This window comes from Microcaecilia unicolor, chromosome 5 (assembly GCF_901765095.1).
Source record: "Microcaecilia unicolor chromosome 5, aMicUni1.1, whole genome shotgun sequence".
Classification (NCBI taxonomy): Eukaryota; Metazoa; Chordata; class Amphibia; order Gymnophiona; family Siphonopidae; genus Microcaecilia; species Microcaecilia unicolor.
Window position 1 is genome coordinate 221735313 of NC_044035.1, and position 23928 is coordinate 221759240.

General features: G+C 41.6%; 1 protein-coding gene across 7 annotated transcripts in view; it reads right to left on the reverse strand.

Moving 5' to 3' along the window:
- BCL9 (BCL9 transcription coactivator) overlaps window positions 1-23928 on the reverse strand; it is a 247203-nt gene that overhangs the window by 72423 nt on the left and 150852 nt on the right. For all 7 annotated transcript variants that reach the window (XM_030203804.1, XM_030203808.1, XM_030203802.1 and 4 more), the window contains one exon: window positions 20428-20527. In XM_030203804.1, coding sequence (XP_030059664.1) covers window positions 20428-20527 — 100 coding nt within the window. The remainder of the gene's footprint in view (window positions 1-20427; window positions 20528-23928) is intronic.

A 23928-nucleotide genomic window follows, 5' to 3' on the forward strand; every position in this document is an offset into this window, starting at 1 on the left:
GTCCTCTCTCTGAGCTATCTTTCAAACTGAACTCTATTGCAGACTGGCTCACCAGTAATTGTCTTCAGGTGAATCCAGGAAAAACCACTGTTGTACAGTTTTCTACCAGTAACTCACCTAACCTGATCATGTCTACCTTCTACTCATGGTATTACTATTCTCTTTAGAGACTCTGAAGTTCTTGGGTGTCACCATAGTACACAATACCCTCAGCTTTAATAATTACATTTGTACTCTTGCTAAAAGATTTTTTTTTAAATCTTACAACTCCTCCATTCCATTTGATCACTCCTGGATACACCAGAGCTTAGCCTTCTGATTCACTCACTTGTTCTTTCCAGACTTGATTACTGTAATTCTTTACTCTCAGACTTGAGCTCTTCTCAAATGTGCTGCTTGCAGCCAAAAAATTACTTTTTGGAAAGAAAATAAAATTGATAGGTTACTCCTTAGCTTCAAAAAAGAACACTGGTCTCCTATTTCATATTGAATCCATTTAAGATAATGACAATAGCAGATCAGTTTTTTTTAATACCAATATTCCATTTTTCTCTGCAATGCACTCACTCCCTACACCCCTGCTCAATCCCTAAACTAAGCTCACCATAATCTGTCAACTATGAATTGAGAAGGGACAACTAAATTTGAAGAGACCCATTCATCTTGCTTTAAGGTTGTTGCCCCTATCCTTTGGAATCTTCCTCCCCTGGATATCCAGTTAGAAGCTACCTTTAAAAAAATTTCAAACAGGCTCTAAAAAGACATTTTCCCTGATTAGATAATACCCTCCCTATGAAGTCCCTACTTTTAGATTACTTGGAATGTCTGTTGCAATTTCTGTTTTCTCTTTCCTATCTCCTTTCCCTCATTTTGTATATTACGATATTTTATTAGGCTGTTTTACTTATTGATTTTATACTACATTGTAACTTAGGCCTCCTACTGAACAATCCCTATTCTTCCTGATACTTTATTTTAATTTATATTATTGTAAACCAATTAGTTATCCTATGATTGCCGTTATATCAAATAAAGGTGAACTATGAACCATATCTGGTGTTCAAGATAAATTTGATTACTGTCTGCTCAAGTGTTCCCCCACAGATGAAGGTCTGTTAGATGTATCTTTCAAAATAATAGATATTTGTGGCTGCAATTTAAAGGATATTGAAGGAGATTTTATCTATCAAAACATATGGAAGAGTGGACCTTGGGGAAGAAAAGGCAGTGCAAACAGTCTGTTTGGCAACAAACTTCAGTGAGATTCATTCATCTGAAATTCATCAACCCCCTCTTTATACAGAAGTTTGATATTCCACAATTTATAAAGAAGTCAAAACAGTTTATAACAAAATACAACTATAGTAGACAGAGAATGCAGAAAAGGAAGAGCAGAAGACAGTGATTTGTTACACAAACCAGGGTCAGGAGCCCCCCAGGGCTTCTTCAAAAAATACATTTTAAAAGCCAAATTAAATCTAAGCAGGCTAAATTAAGACAAACATGCTTGGGGAGAGAATTTTTCATTAAGAAGACTAATTTTTTTTTTTTTTTTTTTAAGGTAGAATCTCTGGTAGATTCCCAATAAGCCAGATATGGGGGTGGGACAGACAAAAGTTTATCATTGTTGGAGCAAAGATGGCAGGTTGACACAAGCAGTATTAGGGTATCAGAGAGGTGCTGGCAGGACAACTCTCAGGGCTTTATAATGGACCAAGATTTTAAATTTAATCCTGAAACCGATAGAAAGCCAACAGTAGAGGCAAAATAAAGTTGTAACTTGATGATAGTAATTGGCCATAAAGCATCTTTAAATGATGCTTTAATGTTTGATGTGAACCATTCAATAAAGAATTACAGTAAACAAGATGGCTTGTAATAAGAGTGTGCAATAAAATATGTAAGGAGTCTCTGGTAAGAAAAGAACAGATCTACCAGTAAGGGGTAAAGTCTTGCCGTAATATAACCCGTGCATCACAGAACTTATCTGGCAAAACGTATGGTGCTGACTTGTGATGTTATGTGAATTCCTCTGTGCTGAAAGATTTTTGCTCTGCCTTGCATCAGAGAAGGCTAATGAACTACTATGTGACCTTTGTCAACAAATGTGACTTTTACCATCAATGAAACTACAAGACATCATTCCTATAACCATTGAACTTTCAAAGAAAAGGCCATTTTACTTTCATGGGCATTCACTTTCTGCATTTACATTACTTTACTTACATTTGTATTGCTGTATTTTATCTTTTCATATTCATGGTGTTATGAACTTTTTGCTTATCCATACACTTGACTAATTAGTATGAAATATTTTCCTTCTCTTAGGTGGTGTTAGTATTTACATGGATTAGCAATATATCTGTCCACATATTTGCTGTTATTCATTTATTGCTGTACTAGCTTTCAAAGCAGCTGTCTCGTGTCCTAACATAAACATATGCTAAAAATATTTTAGTTAAATTTTAAGATGCAAGGCACCCCTCATGGGTTAGTGCAGTAGCCTGAGAACCAGGGAAACTGGGTTCAATCCCCACTGCAGCTCCTTATGACTCTGCGCAAGTCACTTAACCCTCCATTGCCCAAGGTACAAAATAAGTACCTATATATAATATGTAAACACTTTCATGGCAACCACAGAAAGGAGGTATATCAAGTTCTATCCCCTTTCCCTTAGTGGTTCCTTCTCACCTTAAAAGAGGGGGAAAGGGGAAGCCCCTGCCATAACACAACCTGTGAATCACAGAACTTAACCTGACCAAACTTATGGTGCTGACTTGTGATGTCAGGTGGATGCTCTTTGCTGAAGGACTTTTGCTGTGCCTTGTATCAGAGAAGCATAATGGCTTTGACCCTGATCAAGCTGTCTATCTGGTCCCATTTGACTTCATCTGGAGGAATGCAGGCAACCTTGGATAAGGACTATTGTTTATGCAGCCCCAGACTACCTGCAGCCCCATGTATTTGGGGATACCCGGAAAAGACACAAGAGACTTTCCTGTAGTTTTGCCTAGCCACAACAAAAGGACTCCAGCAGAACACCTGTCACGATGATATTGTGTGTGAAGGACGTTGCTGATAACAAATGATATAAAGATGCACCTACAGAGGGAGAGAGACACAACGATGACACACCAGAACACCACCGACAACTTCATCAGCAACAACACAACAACAGAAGATCTATAGTGAGAGCACCATCTACTGCATTGCCTGCCCCTGCTGTTCCAGTTGTCTCTGTGAGATGACTCCACTAACGTACTAAGTTTGTATTGTTTAAGTTCTGTGATCACTATTTCAGCTGGATTTACAAGTGGCTTTTGCCAATAAGGAGTGTTTGCTGGCATTTTCTGATTTCTGCTTATTATCCTAAGAATTTGTATTAGAAGATAGAGTTTGGGACTTATTGATTTGTCCTAGAAACCTTTATTTTTGTTTGCACTTTATCTGTGTTGCTGTGCAGAATAAATTTGCTTGCAATATACTTTTTGTGGTCCATGGTTCTTATCAGTAGGTAACAAGGGATTTTAGGATCTAGAGACCTGTGTTTAGGGTGTGTCTTTCCCTAGGCTTAAGTACCATCATCAACACACCTACCATGCATCCTTGGGGTGTCAGACTGTCTCCCCTCATAGACCATAACTATGGCAGGGCAAAAAACAGGATTTCATTGTAAGAGCAACATGAAGCTCAAAAAAGCTCACTTTCCAAGATGACCCCAAGTGTTAAGCTAGGAGACCAAAGGAATGAAGCATCCAAGTTTACATCTTTCTTTCCCTATAAATTACTCCAGGAAACACAGATGTGGCATGGAGTGACTTCTGCACAACCTTCCTTCCTCCTGTGTCAATATACAGTTTCTCGAGGGATAGGGGACTGGGTGAGGAGAGAAGGGGCAGGAACTGACACATCAGGGCAAAGAACAGCCTTTCTGGCTTGTGCTCTAACCCTTCCTCTCTCTCAAACTGTTGTATTTTGCCTTTAGAACAGGAGAGAGGGAGACTGTAGCAGGAAAGGACAGGGCATTTCTTTGCTACACAGTATGTTGAAGGCACATCCCTCCCTCTATACCTGAATGGCAAAGAGATGAGCAGATTAGTAATACAAAAGTTTTTCTTTGCAACAACCAGTCTAGGTTCACTATTCCTCATCTATTTCGTACATGCTGCCTGAAAGGAGGCTGGAGCAGAGGAATATTTTCTGGGGCACTGTCTTATATAGATGAGGCAAGAGCCCTTGTCACTACTACACACAGATTGAGAACCATTGGAATGTGAGACAATATAGCTTCAACAATAACAGTAATTCAGATAATCCCAAAATTCCCTACATGGAGTGAGATGAACACAAAGCATTAAACTTGTGAGAATGTTATATGCAACTTATTTTACCTGTCCCAAAGTATTCTCAGTCAGAAGGGGAGAACATAATAGCCTTTTCAAAAATATACCCTACAAATCAGATGTATCTATCTTGCAGAAATACTTTCAAATGATTTAGATCAATAAAATGTTTTTCCTTAAAATATATTAATGGAGAAATTAAAAAATTTTTTATTCTTAAGTAGAAGTGGTACAAAAATAGTGCCACAAAAAAAAAAAAAAAAACTGGGGGTGAAGCATAGATGGTCCATGGTTAAAATCTCAGCACTGAGGAGGAAGTGACGTCACGCAGCCGAATGGACACTTGATCCTCTCGCTCTGCGATCCCTCGCCGTTTATACAGCAGTAACTGCGCTAACCCTCAATATATTGGGCGAAAACGGCATTGACGTGACGGTAGATACCTTGCCATCAATATGAGCAAAAAATTGCTGCCCTCCCGCGAGATAATGAGCGCCTTTCGACGAGGCAGTTGGCGCGGGGCCTAACACAGCCAGCCTCTCCTAAACCACGAGGCTCACTGATGGCCGATTCCGAAGCTGCTTGTTCCTGCGACGGCGACTCTGCCCTGATACCAGCTCTCCCGACTGACCTGACAAAATGCCTGGAGGTAATTCGCGCCGAAATCCGTGCATCCAAGGACGAAATCCTGGAGCATGTAGATGCGCTGAGTGCGGACTTGAGGGAGCTGGGGAGCAGGGTGGAGGTTCTGGAGGAGAAAGCAGATGAACAGGAGGGAAAGAACGTAGAGGTGGACAGGAGACTAAGGATGCTGGACGAGAGGGCGGAGGAGTTGCAGTACCAGATGGATGACCTTGAGAATCGAGGGCGCAGACAGAATTTACGATTCAGGGGAGTCCCGGAAAGTGAAGATATGGAAGATGTCCAGAAGGTGGTGAGAACCATATGCGAGCAGCTGATGGGAGAGAGCTTTGACGCTGCAGCCATGGGCATGGACAGAGCCCATAGAGCGCTGGGTAAAAGCAGAGACAATAGGCCACAAGACATAGTGGTCCGATTCACTTCATATGTCAGCAAAGAGCAAATATGGCAGAGGGCGCGCCAGAACCCTTCTCTGGAGTTTAATGGAGCACGAGTGGCGATTTACCAGGACTTATCTACATTCACCCTCACCCAGAGGAGAGCCATGAAACCGGCTATAGAGATTCTGTTGAAGGAAAAAATAACCTACAGATGGGGTTTCCCATTCGCTCTTTGCTTTGCGTTAAAAGGAGAAAATGTCCGCTGCAGAAAGGTAGAGGCAGCATGGAAGGTCCTGCGTGAAGCGGGATTGACCCCGACAGATACTGTGCCTGTGGGTATGGCATCATCTACCAAGAATCGGATGCAGAAGTGGAAACGAGTGGAGAAAACAAGCAAAAGGACTGTGGACAAGACATGAGAGACTGGGCTCTGGCCTGGGTGAATTATCTAAGTTATTGCTTACCGGGCATTCTGAATTTGGAGGGATGATAATAAGGGTTGCATAAGGGTATGGGGAGAGGATCGCAGTTGGATTAAGAGAGGGATTTAGGGGGGGGGGGTTGGGGCGTGGGGGATCGAGTGTCATATTCTGGGGGTTCATAGAATCCAATCTTACTTTCAATTCAGCTGGGGGGGGTTCTTTCTCCTGGTTCCCAAGTAGTGCTAGTAAGCGCTAGTTGGTGGGCAATGATAGAGGGGGGATTAGGGATGGGGGAGGGGAAGGGGTAGAGAGAGGGCGGGACATGGTTAAGGGGATAGATTGGGAGGGGAGCAGGGGGGAGGGAGAAGATCATAAGAGTGTGGACTATGAGGTTCACATAAACTTTTCATCAAAAAAAGGCAATGTAAAAGCAGAGGTTCATGGCTAATTTTAAGTTGCTAACTTATAATGTAAAGGGCCTGAACTCTCCATATAAACGACATGCCTTGGGGAGGGAATTACGAATGATGCACCCACATGTGGTATTCCTACAAGAAACTCATTTCATAAAAACACACGAGAGGTATTTGGCCTTTAAACAATACCCGACAGTGTACTTTACCTCTGATGCCAAGGGAGCCAAAAAGAGAGGGGTGGCTATTATGTTCCATAGGGATGTACAAGCCCAGATACTACATGTGAGAAGGGAAGCGGAGGGACGATATCTCTTCTTACACGTCCTTTTGGAGCAGGAGGAGTATACTCTAGTTAACGTGTATGCTCGGAACGAGAGACAAGAGCGCTTTTTTGGGCGACTCCGTAGAGACCTGCAGGCTTTTACCAGAGGGAAGTTGCTGGTGGCTGGAGATTTTAATGCTACCAAGCAACCTGGACTAGACAGGTCAAAGTCTCCAGCTCCAAACGATTGGAAGATATCTCGATCCCTGAAGATCTTTGTAGAGGAGATGGGGTTATATGATGTGTGGAGAGTGGGACACCCTAGAAGGAGGGATTATACTTATTATTCCCAGGTGCATCAATCTTACTCTAGATTGGATTATATATTTGTTGATAAGACTCTCTCGGAGGGGGGAGGAGATTCCCACATAGGCCATATTACTATTTCAGACCACGCGCCGACGTGGGCTGACCTCCCCTCTTTGAGAGAAGAGACGAGAGATAAATGATGGACACTTAATAACTCTCTTCTGCAAGACCTAGCAGTTGTGGCTAAATTTATAGCGGTATTGCAAGAGTATTTTATGCATAACATGGACTCAGGGCCGGCCTTGGACGTAGTGTGGGACGCCTTTAAGGCGGTGGCTAGGAGATATTTTGTAAAGTGTGCTAGCCAGAAGAATAGAATACGTAAGGAACGGCTGGCCCAGTGCATGGAGAGATTGGGAGCCTTGGAGGCCGGATAGAGGGCCTCTGGCTCTGTGTCTGACTATCGAAGGCTCCAAGCGCTGAGAATGGAGATAGCAGATATGCATGAGGAAAGCTTGAAATTTGTACATGCACGTCTGAAACAGGTGTACTATGAGTCCACAAATAAACCTGGGAGGTTATTGGCTAATAAATTAAGAAAGCTGAGAGCAGATAGACACATTTTGAGAGTGAAGGATGATAAGGGAACTATGTTACATACCTCAACACAGATTAGGGAAAGATTTGCACAATATTACGAATCTTTGTATTCAGAGGATGCCGCTGTACAGACAGGTGAAATTGAGGACTACCTGAAGGATAGGGGACTAAGGGGACTGACAGAACAACAAAAAAGTGATTTAGAAGCTCCTGTGCAGGTGGCTGAAGTGCTTCAGGTTATCAAAGCTCTGCCAACCGGGAAGGTACCGGGTCTTGACGGATTTACCAATGAGTTTTTTTAAAACATTTAGGGGAATGTTGGCCCCATACCTTGCGCTGGTCATTAATTCGGTGAGAGAGGGCTTTCCTCTCCCTAAGACCATGATGGAGGCATAGGTGGCAGTCATACCGAAGCCAAGCAAAGATAAAACTGACTGTGCAGCGTATAGACCAATTTCAATACTTAACGCAGATGTTAAAATATTAGCAAAGGTACTAGCGAACCGACTGGGAAGGGTGTTACCATGCTTGATCCACCCGGACCAAGTTGGCTTCGTGGCTAAAAGACAGGCAGGAGACAATATTTGTAGAACGCTGGACCTGGTGTTTCAAGCACAAAAGAAAGCTAGCCCGATAGTGCTGTTAGGACTAGATGCTGAAAAGGCATTCGATAGGGTCCACTGGGGCTATCTGGACAAGGTTCTGCAGAGAGTAGGGATTTGACAGTTTTACAGAACTTGGATTCGGGTGTTTTATACTTCCCCAAGGGCGTGTGTACGAGTTAACGGGGGGAACTCAGAGGCCTTCAAGCTGGAACGTGGTACAAGGCAGGAATGCCCTTTGTCCCCTCTCCTATTTGCATTGGCGATGGAGCCTCTGGCGGAGGCCATACGGGAGAATGTAGACATAGCGGGTGTCAGCGTGGGAGGACGGGAATACAAAATTGCATTATTCGCAGACGACGTACTATTGTCATTAACCAAACCCCTGATATCCCTTCCAAATGTTATGCGAGAGATAGAGAGATATACTCGAGTGTCAGGATACAAACTTAACGCGAGTAAGTCGATTGGGCTAGCTGTGGGTGTGCCAGAGGCCATGTTAGAATCATTGAAAACATCCTTTACTTTTAAATGGGAGGAACGGGAACTAAAATATCTGGGGCTGCAGATTCCGAATAACTTGTTGGCGTTGTTTGACACTAATTACCCGGGTCTTCAGAAAGAAATACGGCAGGATCTGGAGAGATGGATGCCAATGAGCTTATCTTGGATGGGGAGAATAGCGGCCCTTAAAATGAATATTTTGCCTTGGCTGTTGTACTTGTTCCAGGTTATTCCACTTAGACTCCCAAGAACCTTTCTGTCGAGGTTACAGGATAGTCTGGTCTGATTTATCTGGAACAACAAAAGACCGCGTTTGCCACGAGTTTTCTTATATAAAAATAAAAGGGATGGGGGCCTGGGGGTACCCAACCTATATGGTTATTACTGCGCTGCACAGTCGAGAGCAGCGGTGGAGTGGTTCCGAAAGGAAGATCACAAAATATGGGTGAACATTGAACAAGCATTGGTTGGGACTCGAACATTAGGGCATTTAATGTGGCTTCCGAGTAAACATAGAGGACAGGTGGACAAATTCCCACCGACCGTTCAAGCCACATTCCACTACTGGGATCGTATGTTTGAGGGCCACCAGCCTGTGGTGTCTGGGTTGGCACCCATAGTAGACAATCCAAGCTTTAGCCCGGGAGTGGGGAATACCACGTTTTGCAGGTGGGCTGAATTGGGGTTAGATATGTGTGGGCAGTTACATGTGGGTGCAGACATGATACCATTTGACAGACTGGTAGAAGACTACGGACTCAGGCCCGAGGACAGATGTGCATACATACAATTACAGCATTTTCTGCAGGGACCAAGCTATTTAGAATGCATGCAAAGAGAGGTACATCCTCTGGAGGAGGTGTGTGTAAATTCAAGGCCCATGCAGGGTATGATTACTCACTTGTATGAGCTAGTGGGCACACAGATTAAGCCATACACATTGCACAGGCGGCGGTGGGAACAGGACTTAAATTTCACATTACTGGAGGCGGACTGGCTTAGGCTTGAGAGGACGATTTTGCGCTCCTCCCGGGCCGTAGCCGTAAAGGAGAATGCCATTAAAATATTTTATAGATGGTATCTTACCCCGCTAAGGCTGCATCGTATGTACAACCATGTTTCAAAAGACTGTTGGAGACAGTGTGTAGGAGTAGGAACTATGGGCCACATCTGGTGGACCTGCCCTAAAGCGCAGGCATATTGGAAAAGTGTGCGGGTGCGAATTCAGGTCTGGATGGGAAGGGCTGTGCAGTGGCATCCTTTGACTTTCATCCTCAGGAGCTTAGTCAAGATCGGGAGGCGGGGCTGGTGGTTGGGAGGCGGGGATAGGGCTGGGCAGACTTATATGGTCTGTGCCAGAGCCGGTGGTGGGAAGCGGGACTGGTGGTTGGGAGGCGGGGATAGTGCTGGACAGACTTGTACGGTCTGTGCCAGAGCCGGGGTTGGGAGGCAGGGCTGGGGAGGTGAGGATAGTGCTGGGCAGACTTATACGGTCTGTGCCTGTGCCAGAGCCGGTGGTTGGGAGGCGGGGATAGTGCGGGGCGGACTTGTGTGGTCTGTGCCCTGAGGAGCATAGGTACGGGTCGGGGTGGGGTGTGCACAGGGAGCGGCAGGTGTGGGTTGTCTTGTTGGGCAGACTGGATGGACCGTGCAGGTCTTTTTCTGCCGTCATCTACTATGTTACTATGTTATCCTGGGCCGGAGGCCAGCTGGTCTTACGGCTGATCAGTGGGTTCTGGTGAGGGGGTCTTTGCCGCTGCCCGCATTAATTTGGCTCAGCAGTGGAAAGGGGTGCGGGTCCCCTCATTGGTGTCCTGGATTACGAAAGTGAAATATATTTGTGAGATGGAGAGATTGACAGCGATTAAACATAAAATCTTGCCAAAGTGGGAAAAAGCCTGGAAACCTTTTTTGAATGCAAGTGTTTGATGAAGGGAACAAGGCTCGGGAGGGGGTAGGATAAGGGGGGGGATAGGGTTAATAATAAAATAAAAAATGTTTTGAAGTGTAATTTGATCTAAATTTAAGTGGACACAGAATTTCATTATCTTTTCAAGACTGTCATTGGTGAAACATTTATTGTAGCTTGTATTGATATGAGCTGAGTTGAATTGAACGTATTTTTCTTTTTGTTCTGTATTCCATACTTCAATAAAGACTTCTAAAAATTAAAAAAAAAAAAATCTCAGCACTACAGAAATAAGTAGTAGCAGTACCGCATCCTGACTTAGCAGAGCTTATAATCAATCAAGACAATATAGAGAGCAAAATGGCTTTCAGTAATTTAACACCTATCCTCCTTTATCAGAATGTATCTTTCCACAACTGCTTGACCAACTCCTTTTGTTTCCTTGACTTCTTTGTAACACCAATTGTATTCTCTACCCTGGTATGGCGATGCCATATCAGGTCTTTGTAAGCCACACTGAGCCTGCAAATAGGTGGGAAAATATGGGATACAAGTGCAATAAATAATAATAATAATTATGAAAATAGTTACATCAACAAGGCTATGATCAGGATTTTTTTTTTTTTTTAGAATGCATTAGAGTAAACACATCAGCTCAGTCTATTCCAAGCATTCCTACAATAGGCTAGGAAGTGCAAATTCAAAGTTAGGAGTGGAGAAGGGCAAAGAAGAGAATTTGCTTGATGAATACAGTTCAAGTGGGATGCAGGGAGAAAAGGGGAGGTAGTGGGAAGCTGAAGTGCACATGCTGATAGATGAGTAAAAAAGCTTTTGAACATTATGTGGAAGCAGATAGGGAGCCAATGCAGAAGAGAAGCTATATAGATGTAGCTACACCAGTAAAGTCAAATCACATGGCAACATTTTAAACTGACAGTCATGAAGATAGATGGTTCAGTGTGGAGCAGGCTATAGTGGTTTTAGCAGATGAGAGCGCAGATAAACATTTTGGTATTGTGTTCAGGATGGAATGCAAAAATGTTAGTGAAACTTACACAGAAATGTTTTCTATGTGTGTAGAAAAGGAAAGAGGAGTTGAAGATAACCCACAGATTACAAGCTGAGGGAACTAAAGTGGATGGCAGTATTACCCTCAGAAAAAGAGATAGGGAGAGGAGAAGTAGCTCTGGAGGAAAAATATGAATTTCTGCCTTGGCCATGTTGAGTTTAAGGTGACAGAGGGACATCTGGGCAACAATGTCAAACAAGTTGGGAAATAGGACTGGATTCCTGATGAAATATTTAATGTAGAGCATGATCAGGAGGGAGGATAGCTGTCTTTTTTTCCCTTCCTCCTTTGTTGCTTCTGAGGTTTCTTCTTCAACTTTCTTCTACCTTGAAGTACTGGGTATACACATCCCTTCCCCTATATCACTACATCTTTTGACCTTCTACCGTCCTCCTTCAAGCCCCCCCCAGCTGTCTGGAATAGTCTACTACAAATTCTTGCTGATGCGTAACTTAAATATTACAACCTTATGGTTGTGGGAGATTTCAATTCTCATGCGGATGTTAGAATAAATTCGAAAGGTACTTCCTTCCCAGTGTTTTTTTGATGATCCTGGATTTCTTCAATATGTTATATTCCCAACTCACTCTGCAAATTATACATTGGACTTAGTGCTTTCCCATCTTTCTCAAGCTCTTATTCTTGAAAAGATTTTCAACTTACTGTTGTCCTGGACCAACCATTATCTTCTTTTGTTTGTATGCTGATCCTGCTCCCTTACCCCTTCCCTTATAGTATCCACTACTATCCCCTGCCCCCCCCCCCTCCATGGTTTCCCCCACAATTTACACTGCATTGACCCATTTGCTTGCCCTCCCTTGTTCAAGGCTTTCCCTGATTCTTTTGCCTCCCTCTCTTTGGAGGTACAGGCCCTTGCCTGGAATAAGTCAATTCATCTGGTTTGGATGATTTTGCTCCTCTTAAACCATTATCCCAGTGTTCTGGCATTAGAGTCACATGGTACCATCCCGACCTCCGCTTACTTAAATGGAGGGTATGCAGAGCTGAACGCTTTTGGCGCAAACATCGGTCTCCTGAACCACATTGAAAGTGTAAGCTAGAAATTCACTATTTCAACTCTCAATTGCGGTTAGCTTAAAAGGTATATATTCAGTCCCAATTGTCATCACATACTAACACCTCTAAATATGTTTCACATGATGTCTAAGTGGTCTTCACCTCCAGATGTAAAGAATTCTCAGACTTATCTGACAGCAGATTCCCTTGCTCAATTCTTCGTGTCCAAGATTGAAACTCTACAACATCTCTCCCTCAATTATCTTCTCCAGTGTTTCCTGGTTTGTCTCCCTCAGGTGCTGTTTCTAGTTTACCCTCTGGTTCTTTTGGCAATTTGGCCTTGTTAAGTACATTTACCCCTCACAATTTAACGAGACTATTCAAGATGCTGTCTTCGTGAAACTCACTTGTGATCTAGATCATATCCCCTTTAAGTGGCTGAAATTTGATATACAAGGTCTTTTTCCACTTGCTTTGATTCTCACGACTAATAGCTTAACTTCTGGCTTAGTGCCAGTGCCATGGAAATCTGCTATCCTCCACTCATCCTTATGTAACTTTCATTAGATTCCTCTGTGCCTGCTATCATCCAGTTCTAATCTCCACTTCCCCAAGTTGACAGAAAATATTGTTTATTCACAACTGCTGCCTTTTTGTGAAAGTACTTTGATCTTCCATCCCTGAAAGGTCAGTTTCCAACAATCACAGAACAAAGACAGTTGTTACCTCCCTTATGAGTGAACTGTATTCTTACCTGGATACAGGGAACATAATTTTGATTGTCTTTCTTGATCTATCAGTGGCCTTTGATCGTATCGATCATACCCTACTACTACTGCATCAATTTTCTATTGGGCTTTCTGGAACAGCCCTACAATGGATTTCCTCTTTTTTTGCAGGATGGCTCTTTTTCTGTTCATTCAGGTTCTGACTTCTCCCTTTCACATCCTATACCTTGTGGTGTCCCATAAGGCTTTACAATTTGATTTAAAAAAAAATGTTTTTCTGATTCTGTTGGTTACTCTGATTCAGACTTTGAATATTAGTTTCTATTTTTATGCAGACAATATTCTTCTCCCATTAAGACCATGTTTACAGACTGTTTCTACCTTGTTTATTGGAAAAGAGTGGTTCTTAACCCAGAAAAATCTACGGCCTGTTGGGTTACAGGCTCATTATCTCAGCCAGCTGAATCCCTGACTTCATTTAGTCTGCCTATTACTCCCGTTCTTTCCTTCCTTCCTTTACTTGGGAGTTATTATAGATTCTCGCCTTTCCTTCCAACAGCAGATTTCACAAGTCTTAAAGTAAGGATTCTTTGTTTTATGCATACTTTGGACTACTTGCCCATTCCTAAACTTTCAAAAATTACATTCTCTAATTCACTCTTGTTCGATACCAAAAATTGACTACTGCAACTCTGTTTACGCAGGCATTACATCTGCTCAGACAAAATGACTTCAAACCCTTCATAACACTACAGCATAATTCCTTTGCAGAGCAAATCAGATGATTGTGTTAAACCTTTATTTCTGTGTCTTCACTGGCTTCCATTCCCATTTTGTGTATTTTTCAAAATCCTTATAAGGCTTTTCACTCTGGATCTCACCTTACCTAGCCTCTGTCATCATCCCATATACCCCCTCTAGATTATTATCTTTGAACTCTAACCGTATGATTCTCCTTTCACCTAAAAATGCATATCTAGAATTCATAAGACATGCAGCTTTTTATTTTGCAGTCCCCAAATTATGGAACAAACTCCCCCCATATTTACAGATCAAGCAGTTTTTTTTTAACGAAATTTAAGACTATTGAAGACGTAGTATTTTAATTAGGTGTTCAGCACAGGAGCTTTGGATGGTGCGGATGGTCCTTTGTCTTCATGATGTCTTTCCCTTCCCTTAAATGAACCTTAATCTGCATTCTTAAAATGAATGTTGCTGTTCTATCAAAATATTTAGTTATTTTCTTTGGCTTTTATGTTTTAGCACGTAAACCACCTAAACCTATTTCCCAGTTAAGGTGAAAAAAAACAATAAGCAACAAAACCTTGCTTTGACCAACTGGCATTACATAAACTGCTCCACATTATTGGAACTCATTATTCGCCAGGCTCCAGATGACCGAAATAAAAAGATAACTACTTCAAAATATAGCTGTGAAAATCATTTGGGGGGCAAAGCATCAGGACCATACTAATCCGCTGAGTCAACAAGAACACTGGCTCTCAATATCATCCCACATTCTCTTCAAAATCTCAACACTGGTCCACAAAATACTTCAATCAGGTTACCCCCACTCTTTTCTTGTATATTCATTCCCTATGTACAGTTCAGAGTTTTATGCTCCAGCTAACAGCAGCTTTTAATAGTACCCTCTTCTCACCAAATCATCTATGAATCAACTCTATCCTCAATTTTTAGTGTTGTTGGTTCAACACTTTGGAACAACCTCCCAATCTATTTGCATATGGAACACTCTTATCAAAGTTTTAAGTCACTCCTAAAATATATATCTTTTTAGAAAGACATATGAATCAACCTAAATAAAGTTTGCTTGTTCACTCTGGACTCTGATGGCACAAGGAAATAGGCGTCTGTTCTCTCTATTGTTTGTAACTTCATTTCCCCCTCCATTTTATCACAATTGTAAAACGTTTAGATGGCATGTCCTAATTACTAAATAAACTTGAAACTTGAAGGTTACGTTTGAAAATCCACTCCATTCCATACTTCCTTCATGGCCAACTTGACCACAAGAGAGAGTGTGTGAGTTGAACTTTCCTGAAACTTGGAGCACGCTGAACCTTATAATTCACACCTATCTTTTTGGACTGTGGAAAAATTACAAGAGGACCTTACGAGACTGAGCATCTAAATGGCAGATGACATTTAATGTGAGCAAGTGCAAAGTGATGCATGTGGGAAAGAGAAACCCAAATTATAGCTACATAATGCAAGGTTCCACATTAGGAGTCACCGACCAGGAAAGGAATCTAGGCGTTGACATTGATGCTACGTTGAAACCCTCTGCTCAGAGTGCGGTGGCGGCTAAGAAAGAAAATAGAATGTTAGATATTATTAGGAAAGTAATGGAAAATAAAAATAAGGACGTTATAATGCCTTTGTATTGCTCCATGGTGTGACCACACCTCGAATATTGTGTTCAATTCTGGTCACCGTATCTTAAAAATGATATAGTGGAATTAGAAAGGGTATAGAGAAGGGTGACGAAAATGATCAAGGGGATGGGACGACTTCCCTATGATGAAAGGCTAAAGCGGCAAGAGCTCTTCAGCTTGGAGAAAAGATGGCTGAGGGGAGATATGATAGAGGTCTATAAAATAATGAGTGGAGTGGAAAGGGTAGACGTGAATCACTTGTTTACTCTTTCCAAATATGCTAGGATTAGGGGGCACACAGTGAAGTTACAAAGTAGTAAATTTAAAATTCGTTGCCAGAGAATGTAGAAGTTTGCTTAGTGAGGTTTAAAAAAAGGTTTGGATGGCTTCCTAAAGGAAAAGTCCATAGACCATTATTAAAATGGACTTGGGGAAAATCCACTGCTCATTTCTAGAATAGGCAGCATAAAATGTATTGTACTTTTTTGGGGATCTTGCCAGGTACTTCTGACCTGGATTGGCCAACATTGGAAACAGGATGTGGGCTTGATGGACCTTCGGTCTGTCCCAGTATGGCAATACTTATGTAAGGGTGTGTGTGTGGGGGGGAGGGGGGGTCCTGTCAAGTAAGAAGCTTCTTCTTTTGTAGAAGGCTATGAACAAGTATATACACTATAGTCTTTAAGGCCTCTAAGAACTTCTAGCTCTGCTTCTTGCTGCAGCAGAAATAGAACTTCTTGTCATGTGCTGAACAAATCTGAGATAGGAGATGTCCTCATAAAGGAACTCATTTCATGTTAAGGGAGGAGACTGATCAGAGTTCCTGTACAGTACACCTCTGCTTCCAGGGAGAATTTAGGAAGAATGAAATTCAGAGCTAATTTCAGGAAGTAGAAAGGTGCGTGGCAAAGACTGACCCCCCTTGAGGTTATGAGTAGAAAGTAGAAGCAAATTGAATTACAGGAGTTATGTCACTGGATTAAGATGGTATTGCACTGGGTTCCTGATATTGAACATTTAGCTACTCCTGCACCCTTTAAGGCTGATGCCTCCAATGTAGACATTAATGGACCATACTTAGAAGTGGCAAAGAATGTTTCCTGCTCCTCCTCCTGGCTCCCACTTCATCTCTTTATTACCTGTAAGTAAAAACAGCACCAGGAGCAGTTTCTAAAAATCTACAAGCAGCTTATAAAAATAATGTTGCAATGTCACAAAAAGCTTGCATTTTTTAAAAACAACGTTGCAATGTCACAAAAAAGCTTCTCTTTTAGATATATACTGCAGCAGTGTGATTTATCCAAATAATTTCATCTTTATGAAATAATTTATCGTCATTGACTATTACTATTTTTTCATTTATTGTGCTGTTATTGTATATAAAGTTTATTATGTTATGTTCTCTGGATTATGCATTATGTTGTCACTGACCACGAATTCTAATTATGTTATATACAATTTTCACGTACCATGTCTCAATTTCTTATATATATTTTTATCCTTTATAAATTAAATATCGATGTTCTCTTTGTCAAATCGTAATACACGACTCTTCTCTCTGAAAACAAATTGTAATATAAAGTATTCTAATATCTTAAAAATTTTCTTATACTTTGTGGTGAAAAGATTTTCTATGTATTATATGGACATTGGATTTTATAGTGCTATTATTTGGTCTTTTATTTGATATTTTATATCTTTATGTTTTGAACCCTCATTATATAATTTACGTTACTTACTGTCTTTTTATGTTGTTTTTACATGTTGATGTATAAATAGATTCCTGATGCAGGGCCAGAGGGTCGAAACACAGCTGTGTCGAGTCTTGTTCAATGATCAATAAACATTTTTTATTTGGATTTCATCTGAAGTGTCGTCATCTTCATTTTTTGTCTTCTTTGCTGTTTTGTTTTCCACTCCATCTAATGATGTCATCCAGTTGTGAATACACTTGATATCCTGCTTGTTCTCAGAGACAAATCTCTTAGGAGAATGCCTCTTATCATTTATGCAGAAACATGAATTGCAGCTTGCAAATTCTAGATGCATTGGTCTGTAGCACAAACCAATAGCAATCCCATGGAAAAAATAGTAGCTTTGCATCAATACTAACTAGAGTGCTCAATATATTTTTTCACTTATATTATTTCATTTGTCTTTTTTTTGTCTTAATATGCACCAAAATTTAATTACCTGAGCTCCCAGATCACCAATATTTTTCCAGCCATTTTGATAACAATTTCATTAGGTTTTAGGTATAACGTTTCCATTTAGTATTATGTTCAGATTATTGATCAAAAAGCATTGTCACCATTTTATAAGTGGATTAATGTACTCCAGTCTGTGCAATTGTAAAGCAAGTCCCAAATTCAAAGCACTAACACCCATCCATGATATGTAAATATGCCCTTATTGCACATGCCACCTCTCCATGTGTTTGCCCTGAAAACGTTAAAACAGAATCAACCTTACAGTCCAAGCGTGAAAAATTCAGATCCATTCTACTACAGAAAGGCAGTATATCAAATGCATTACCATACCAGTATCATATATGTCCCTTGTTAATTTCTATAATATCAATTTCTAAAATGATACAGTTTTACTAGGTTCCTCTGAAAGATGATGATAATGTGGCTATCTATATAAGAACATCGGGAAAAATATGTTTTTCATCAGTTAGCCATGGACACCATAACCTTCCACAAGAGAAAAGCCTTGCTTAGCTTTCACATAATTAAACCTGTATTTGCTAGGAGATGCCTGGCATAAAACTAATGAAAGCTTACCTAACAGGAGAACCAAATCCTTATTCCTACTGGTGCCCACCTGCCCTCTTCCCTGCTTTTTCAGCTTACCATGGAAATAACTAGACTGCCTAGACCCAGACCCAGGAGTATACCCTGCAGACAGGATCTGGACTGAATTCGAAATACTATCAGAAGATCTCATCTCGCAAGCACTTAAAAAATTCGCCAAATCACATTGCAAATTAGATGTATGCCCAAATAACCTTATGAAATCAGCCCTTCAAAAATTCATAATAGACCTAACGAACCACGTGAACTTTATGTTACAAAATGGACTCTTCCCAAGTGAGAAAGGAAACATTTTACTCACCCCCATACCTAAAGATGCAAAGAAAAATGCTAACGATTTAACTAACTATAGACCAGTTGCATCCATTCCCTTAATTACCAAAATAATGGAAGGGTTGGTGACCAAACAACTCACAGATTACCTATACAAGTTCTCATTACTACACGACTCCCAGTCAGGATTTCGCTCTAACCACAGTACCGAAACCGTACTAGTCACGCTCATGACCAAATTCAAACAAATGATAGCACCTGGCAAGAATATACTACTTCTACAATTCGACATGTCAAGCGCCTTCGACATGGTTGATCATGGAATTTTATTACACATCCTCGAATACTTCGGTATCGGAGGTAAAATGCTCAATTGGTTTAAGGGGTTCCTAACTACAAGCTCATATCAAGTCACAGCAAATTCGATTACATCAGCCTCTTGGACACCTGAATGCGGAGTTTCACAGGGATCCCCCTTTTCACCGACCATATTCAACCTAATGATGACACCCTTAGCCAAACTACTATCGATGAAAAACCTCAACCCATATATATACGCTGACGACGTAACGATCTTTATCCCATTCAAACAAGACCTAAATGAAATTTCCAATGAAATCAACCAAAGTTTACATATTATGCATTCTTGGGCAGACGCATTTCAGCTGAAACTGAATGCGGAAAAAACCCAATGCCTAGTACTCACCTCGCAACATAACAAAGACAAATTTACCACCGTCAACACACCAAAACTAAATCTACCAATCTCAGATACCCTAAAGATTCTTGGAGTCACCATTGATTGGCATCTAACATGTGAGAATCATGCGAAAAACACAACCAAAAAGATGTTTCACTCAATGTGGAAACTAAAAAGAATAAGATCATTTTTTCCAAGGATCGTCTTCCGCAATCTGGTACAATCATGGGTACTCAGTCATCTGGATTATTGTAACTCACTCTATGCCGGCTGTAAAGAACATATACTGAAAAAACTCCAAACAGCCCAGAACACAGCGGCCAGACTAATATTCGGAAAACCAAAATATGAAAGTGCAAAGCCCCTACGAGAGAAACTGCACTGGCTCCCACTGAAAGAACGAAACACGTTCAAAATATGCACCCTCGTTCATAAAATTATCCATGGAGATGCCTCAGCCTACATGTCAGACCTAATAGACCTGCCACCCAGGAATGCAAAAAAATCCTCTCGAACATTCCTTAATCTTCATTTCCCCAACTGCAAAGGTCTGAAATATAAATTAACACACTCCACCACCTTCTCATATATGAGCACGCAACTCTGGAATGCGCTACCACGCTATTTGAAGGCAACCTATGAACTAACTTCTGTAAACTACTAAAGACTCATCTCTTTGAAAAGATATACCACAAAGAATAAAATATGTAATATCTCCAAATACACCTACAAACAGTGTAACATGTCCATTGTTTCACAATGTCTCTCTTACACCAGTATATTCTATTCCTAATGTCTGATAATGTCTTCTGTAATACTACTATCTCGTATTCCTAATGTCTGTCAATGTCTTCTGTAATGCCACTATCTTGTACTTCATGACCATGTAACCCAAAATCCTTCTGTAAAACCAAATGTATATCTCTTGCTATTTCCATTATCCATGATATATTGTAAGCCACATTGAGCCTGCAAAGAGGTGGGAAAACGTGGGATACAAATACAATAAATAAATAAATAAGAGAACTCTTGTACCTACCACAGGTGGCGATGTGGCCTCAGCTTTGCTGTTTGAGGTGCTCTGAATGTGGAACAAAACAATGGATTCAGCCTGTCCCTTTATCACAGCTTCCGCAGCTCTGCAGAGAGGAAGAGATTATATCAAATATATACCCTGAAGTTTCACAATATAATATGTTGGATTTGAAATGTACATCTTGCCAGAGTTGATGTTAAACATGGCTGGGGTCCAGGACAGAAATCTAGGAAAGGACCCCAAAGTCCATTACCAGGCTGCGCCTTCAGCTTCCAGCATGCAGGCTTTCTCTGGCTAAGGAACCAAGCACAATTGCCCTAGTTGCAACCCCTAACACCATACTACTACTACTTAACATTTCTAAAGCGCTACTAGGGTTACGCAGCGCTGTACAATTTAACATAGAAGGACAATCCCTGCTCAAAGAGCTTACAATCTAAAGGACGCGTGAACAGTCAGACCAATAGGGGCAGTCAAATTGGGCAGTCTGGAATTCCTGAAAGGTAAGAGTTAGGTGCCGAACGCAGCACTGAAGAGGTGGGCTTTAAGCAAAGACTTGAAGATGGGCAGGGAGGGGGCTTGGTGTAAGGACTCGGGGAGGTTGTTCCAAGCATAGGGTGAGGCGAGGCAGAATGAGCGGAGCCTGGAGTTGGCGGTGGTGGAGAAGGGTAATGAGAGGACGGATTTGTCCTGTGAACGGAGGTTTCGGGCTGGAACGTAAGGGGAGATGAGGGTAGAGAGGTAGTGAGGGGCAGCAGACTGAGTGCATTTGTAAGTAAGAAGGAGAAGCTTGAACTGAATGCGGTATCTGATTGGGAGCCAGTGAAGTGACCTGAGGAGAGGGGTGATATGAGTATATCGGTTCTGACGGAATATAAGACGTGCAGCAGAGTTCTGAACAGATTGAAGAGGGGATAGGTGGCTAAGTGGGAGGCCGGTGAGGAGTAAGTTGCAGTAGTCAAGGCGAGAGGTAATGAGGGTGTGGACGAGAGTTCGGGTGGTATGTTCAGAGAGGAAAGGGCGAATTTTGCTGATGTTAAAGAAGAAGAAGCGACAGGTCTTGGCTGTCTGCTGGATATGCGCAGAGAAGGAGAGGGAGGAGTCAAAGATGACTACAAGGTTGCGGGCACAAGAGCAAATGCCTTTCTTTCTTGTTTCTCTGGTGTTGTACTACATGCAAGGTCTGGTTTCTTGGGGTTTCTGTTATATTTCTAGAGTTTGTGGTCACTTATTCTGTAATTGGCATTTGTGTCCTGTGTGTGTGACTGAGGTATTCTGTCAGCATGAAGTTTCCATGTAGCATTCTGTAGTAATTTGGCTTGTTCAGCTTTCCTGATAAATGTATTTGTATTTTAGGGCCCTACTATAATATTTAAGGCAGCGCTGCGTACACCTTGTAGTGCTATAGAAATGCTAAATAGTAGTAGTAGTAGTTTTTCATAGGTAGGATCCTTGTTTTTGGAAGTTAGTGTTGGCATGGTAGATTTGCTCTAGGTTCTGAGTGACTTTTGTTTTATAGATTTTTAAAATTAATTTATAATATGTCTGTAATTGAGATTACACTAGAAACCAAAATTTCTTTGCATGATGAGCTTTATGGAGAATTGTCCTTGCTCTGCTCTGTATCCATTGTTGGTGGAGGGCCAGGAGGTTCTCTGGATGCAGAATGTGTTTGGCTTCAATACCATATATGTGTTGGAGGACCATGGCTCAATGGGGCTGAATAGTGCAGTCTATTGTACTTCCCTTAGCTCTCAATTGGCCTGCAGCCACTGAAGCCTGCACTGTAATCCTCATTGAAATTATGGGGAGTGTGGTACGGAAAGAGCATGGGTGCATCAGGTTGCTGTTTTTTCTCTTTCAAAAAAGTTGGCAACTCTAGTGCCCAACCATCCAACCTGTTGGCCCACCCAAAAATTGCCTTCTGGTTATGCCACTGTATCTCCATCTGCTGGTAGAGGGACACAACCCACAATTCTCTGCATTGATCTGTGGGATGCTATGGAAATGCATATAAACTTACACACACAGTCTCTGTGCACAAAAACTTTAACCAGACTGAACAGAGACGGGGGGGGGGGGGGGGGGGGGGGGGGGGAGGGTTACTGTTTATGTACATTCTTTATTATATACTCTCATAAATTAACACAGGAAATTGGCGTGCACCAATAAGATGTAAATATATGCACGTAAAATTTTCTGGCATAATTTTCACAGTGGAAGTATGAGCTTATTTTCATTTCAAAATTCACTAGTAACCACACAGAGAATTTACAGAAATAATATGCATGTAAATTTTATACCTACAGAGTTATAAAACTACTTTTAATAGGAGATTAGTGGCATAGGGAGAGTGATCACCATAAAATGAGTAGATCTGTGACTGCACAGTAGGCAGCACATATGGGAAGACTGGGTAACTCAAGTCACCCTTATCTGCTTCCACCATTTGTTTGTCTCTTGATTTTTCCCTGTTTATTTCATAAAAGCCAAAAGGTTTTTGTGGTATTTTCATTTTAAGTAAACATGTTCCTCACCAGGTCTGCCCTAATTGACAGACTATAACTGTTTGTGAATGGACTCCATCACAGACTGGACCCACTGGCTTTGCCCCAAAGAGGGAGGTCTCACCTTAGCACTGCCACTTTGCCATTAAAAGCAGGCACTTATGCATGCCTGGGGGCAGGTGTAAATGCCAACATCAGCTTTTTTGTTACCTATGTGTATTCGCCTTGTAAGATAAGGAATTCATGTCAATACATTAGGCCTCCCCAAACCCCTACCGCACCTCTTGGCAAAGTAAACCTGGTAAGCATCACAGGTACATAGCTCCCTTTCTAAAAAGTCTTATACATATATGCCAATCTACATATGTACAAACTGCAATTTACACATGTGGATGATTCTAAAATAAGAGTTATCTGGAAATGAAAAAGGAGTCTCGGGTCAAGTGACGCCATGCCAGAGAGAAGTCGCCTGTGAGAACTTCTTCGGCCCCCGTTCACTCCCCCCAGGTATCTAATATTGGACTCCCCATATGATCATCTTTATAATCGGAACGGTGGCTGAATACTTTGGTGATCGGACGGTTCGTCTGGGGCAAGCAGCGAAAACATCACAAAAAGAGAGGAATAAGTCGGTGGAGAGCAAGATGGCGGCCTCGACGAGTCACATGAGCCCCTCAGTATCATCTGCTTGGGTCGTGGAAATTAAGGCAGAAATGATTATGGTGCTGGAGGAACTGTTGGAGAGACGTCTGACCCCCATAGATACAAAACTGGAATGGCTTCACACTCAAATGGAGGACCTAGCTCGCGAGTGCATGGCTTTCCAAACTAGAACAAGTAAGGTGGAAGATATAGTTACAGTGGAGGAGAGGACCCAAGAGACTTTCAAAAAGCAAAATGAAGGACTTGGAAAATCAATCAAGGAGGAATAACCTCTGTTTGATTGGGCTGCCTGAAACCCTTGGAGATAGGGAGATTGGAGGCTTTTTAGAGCGCT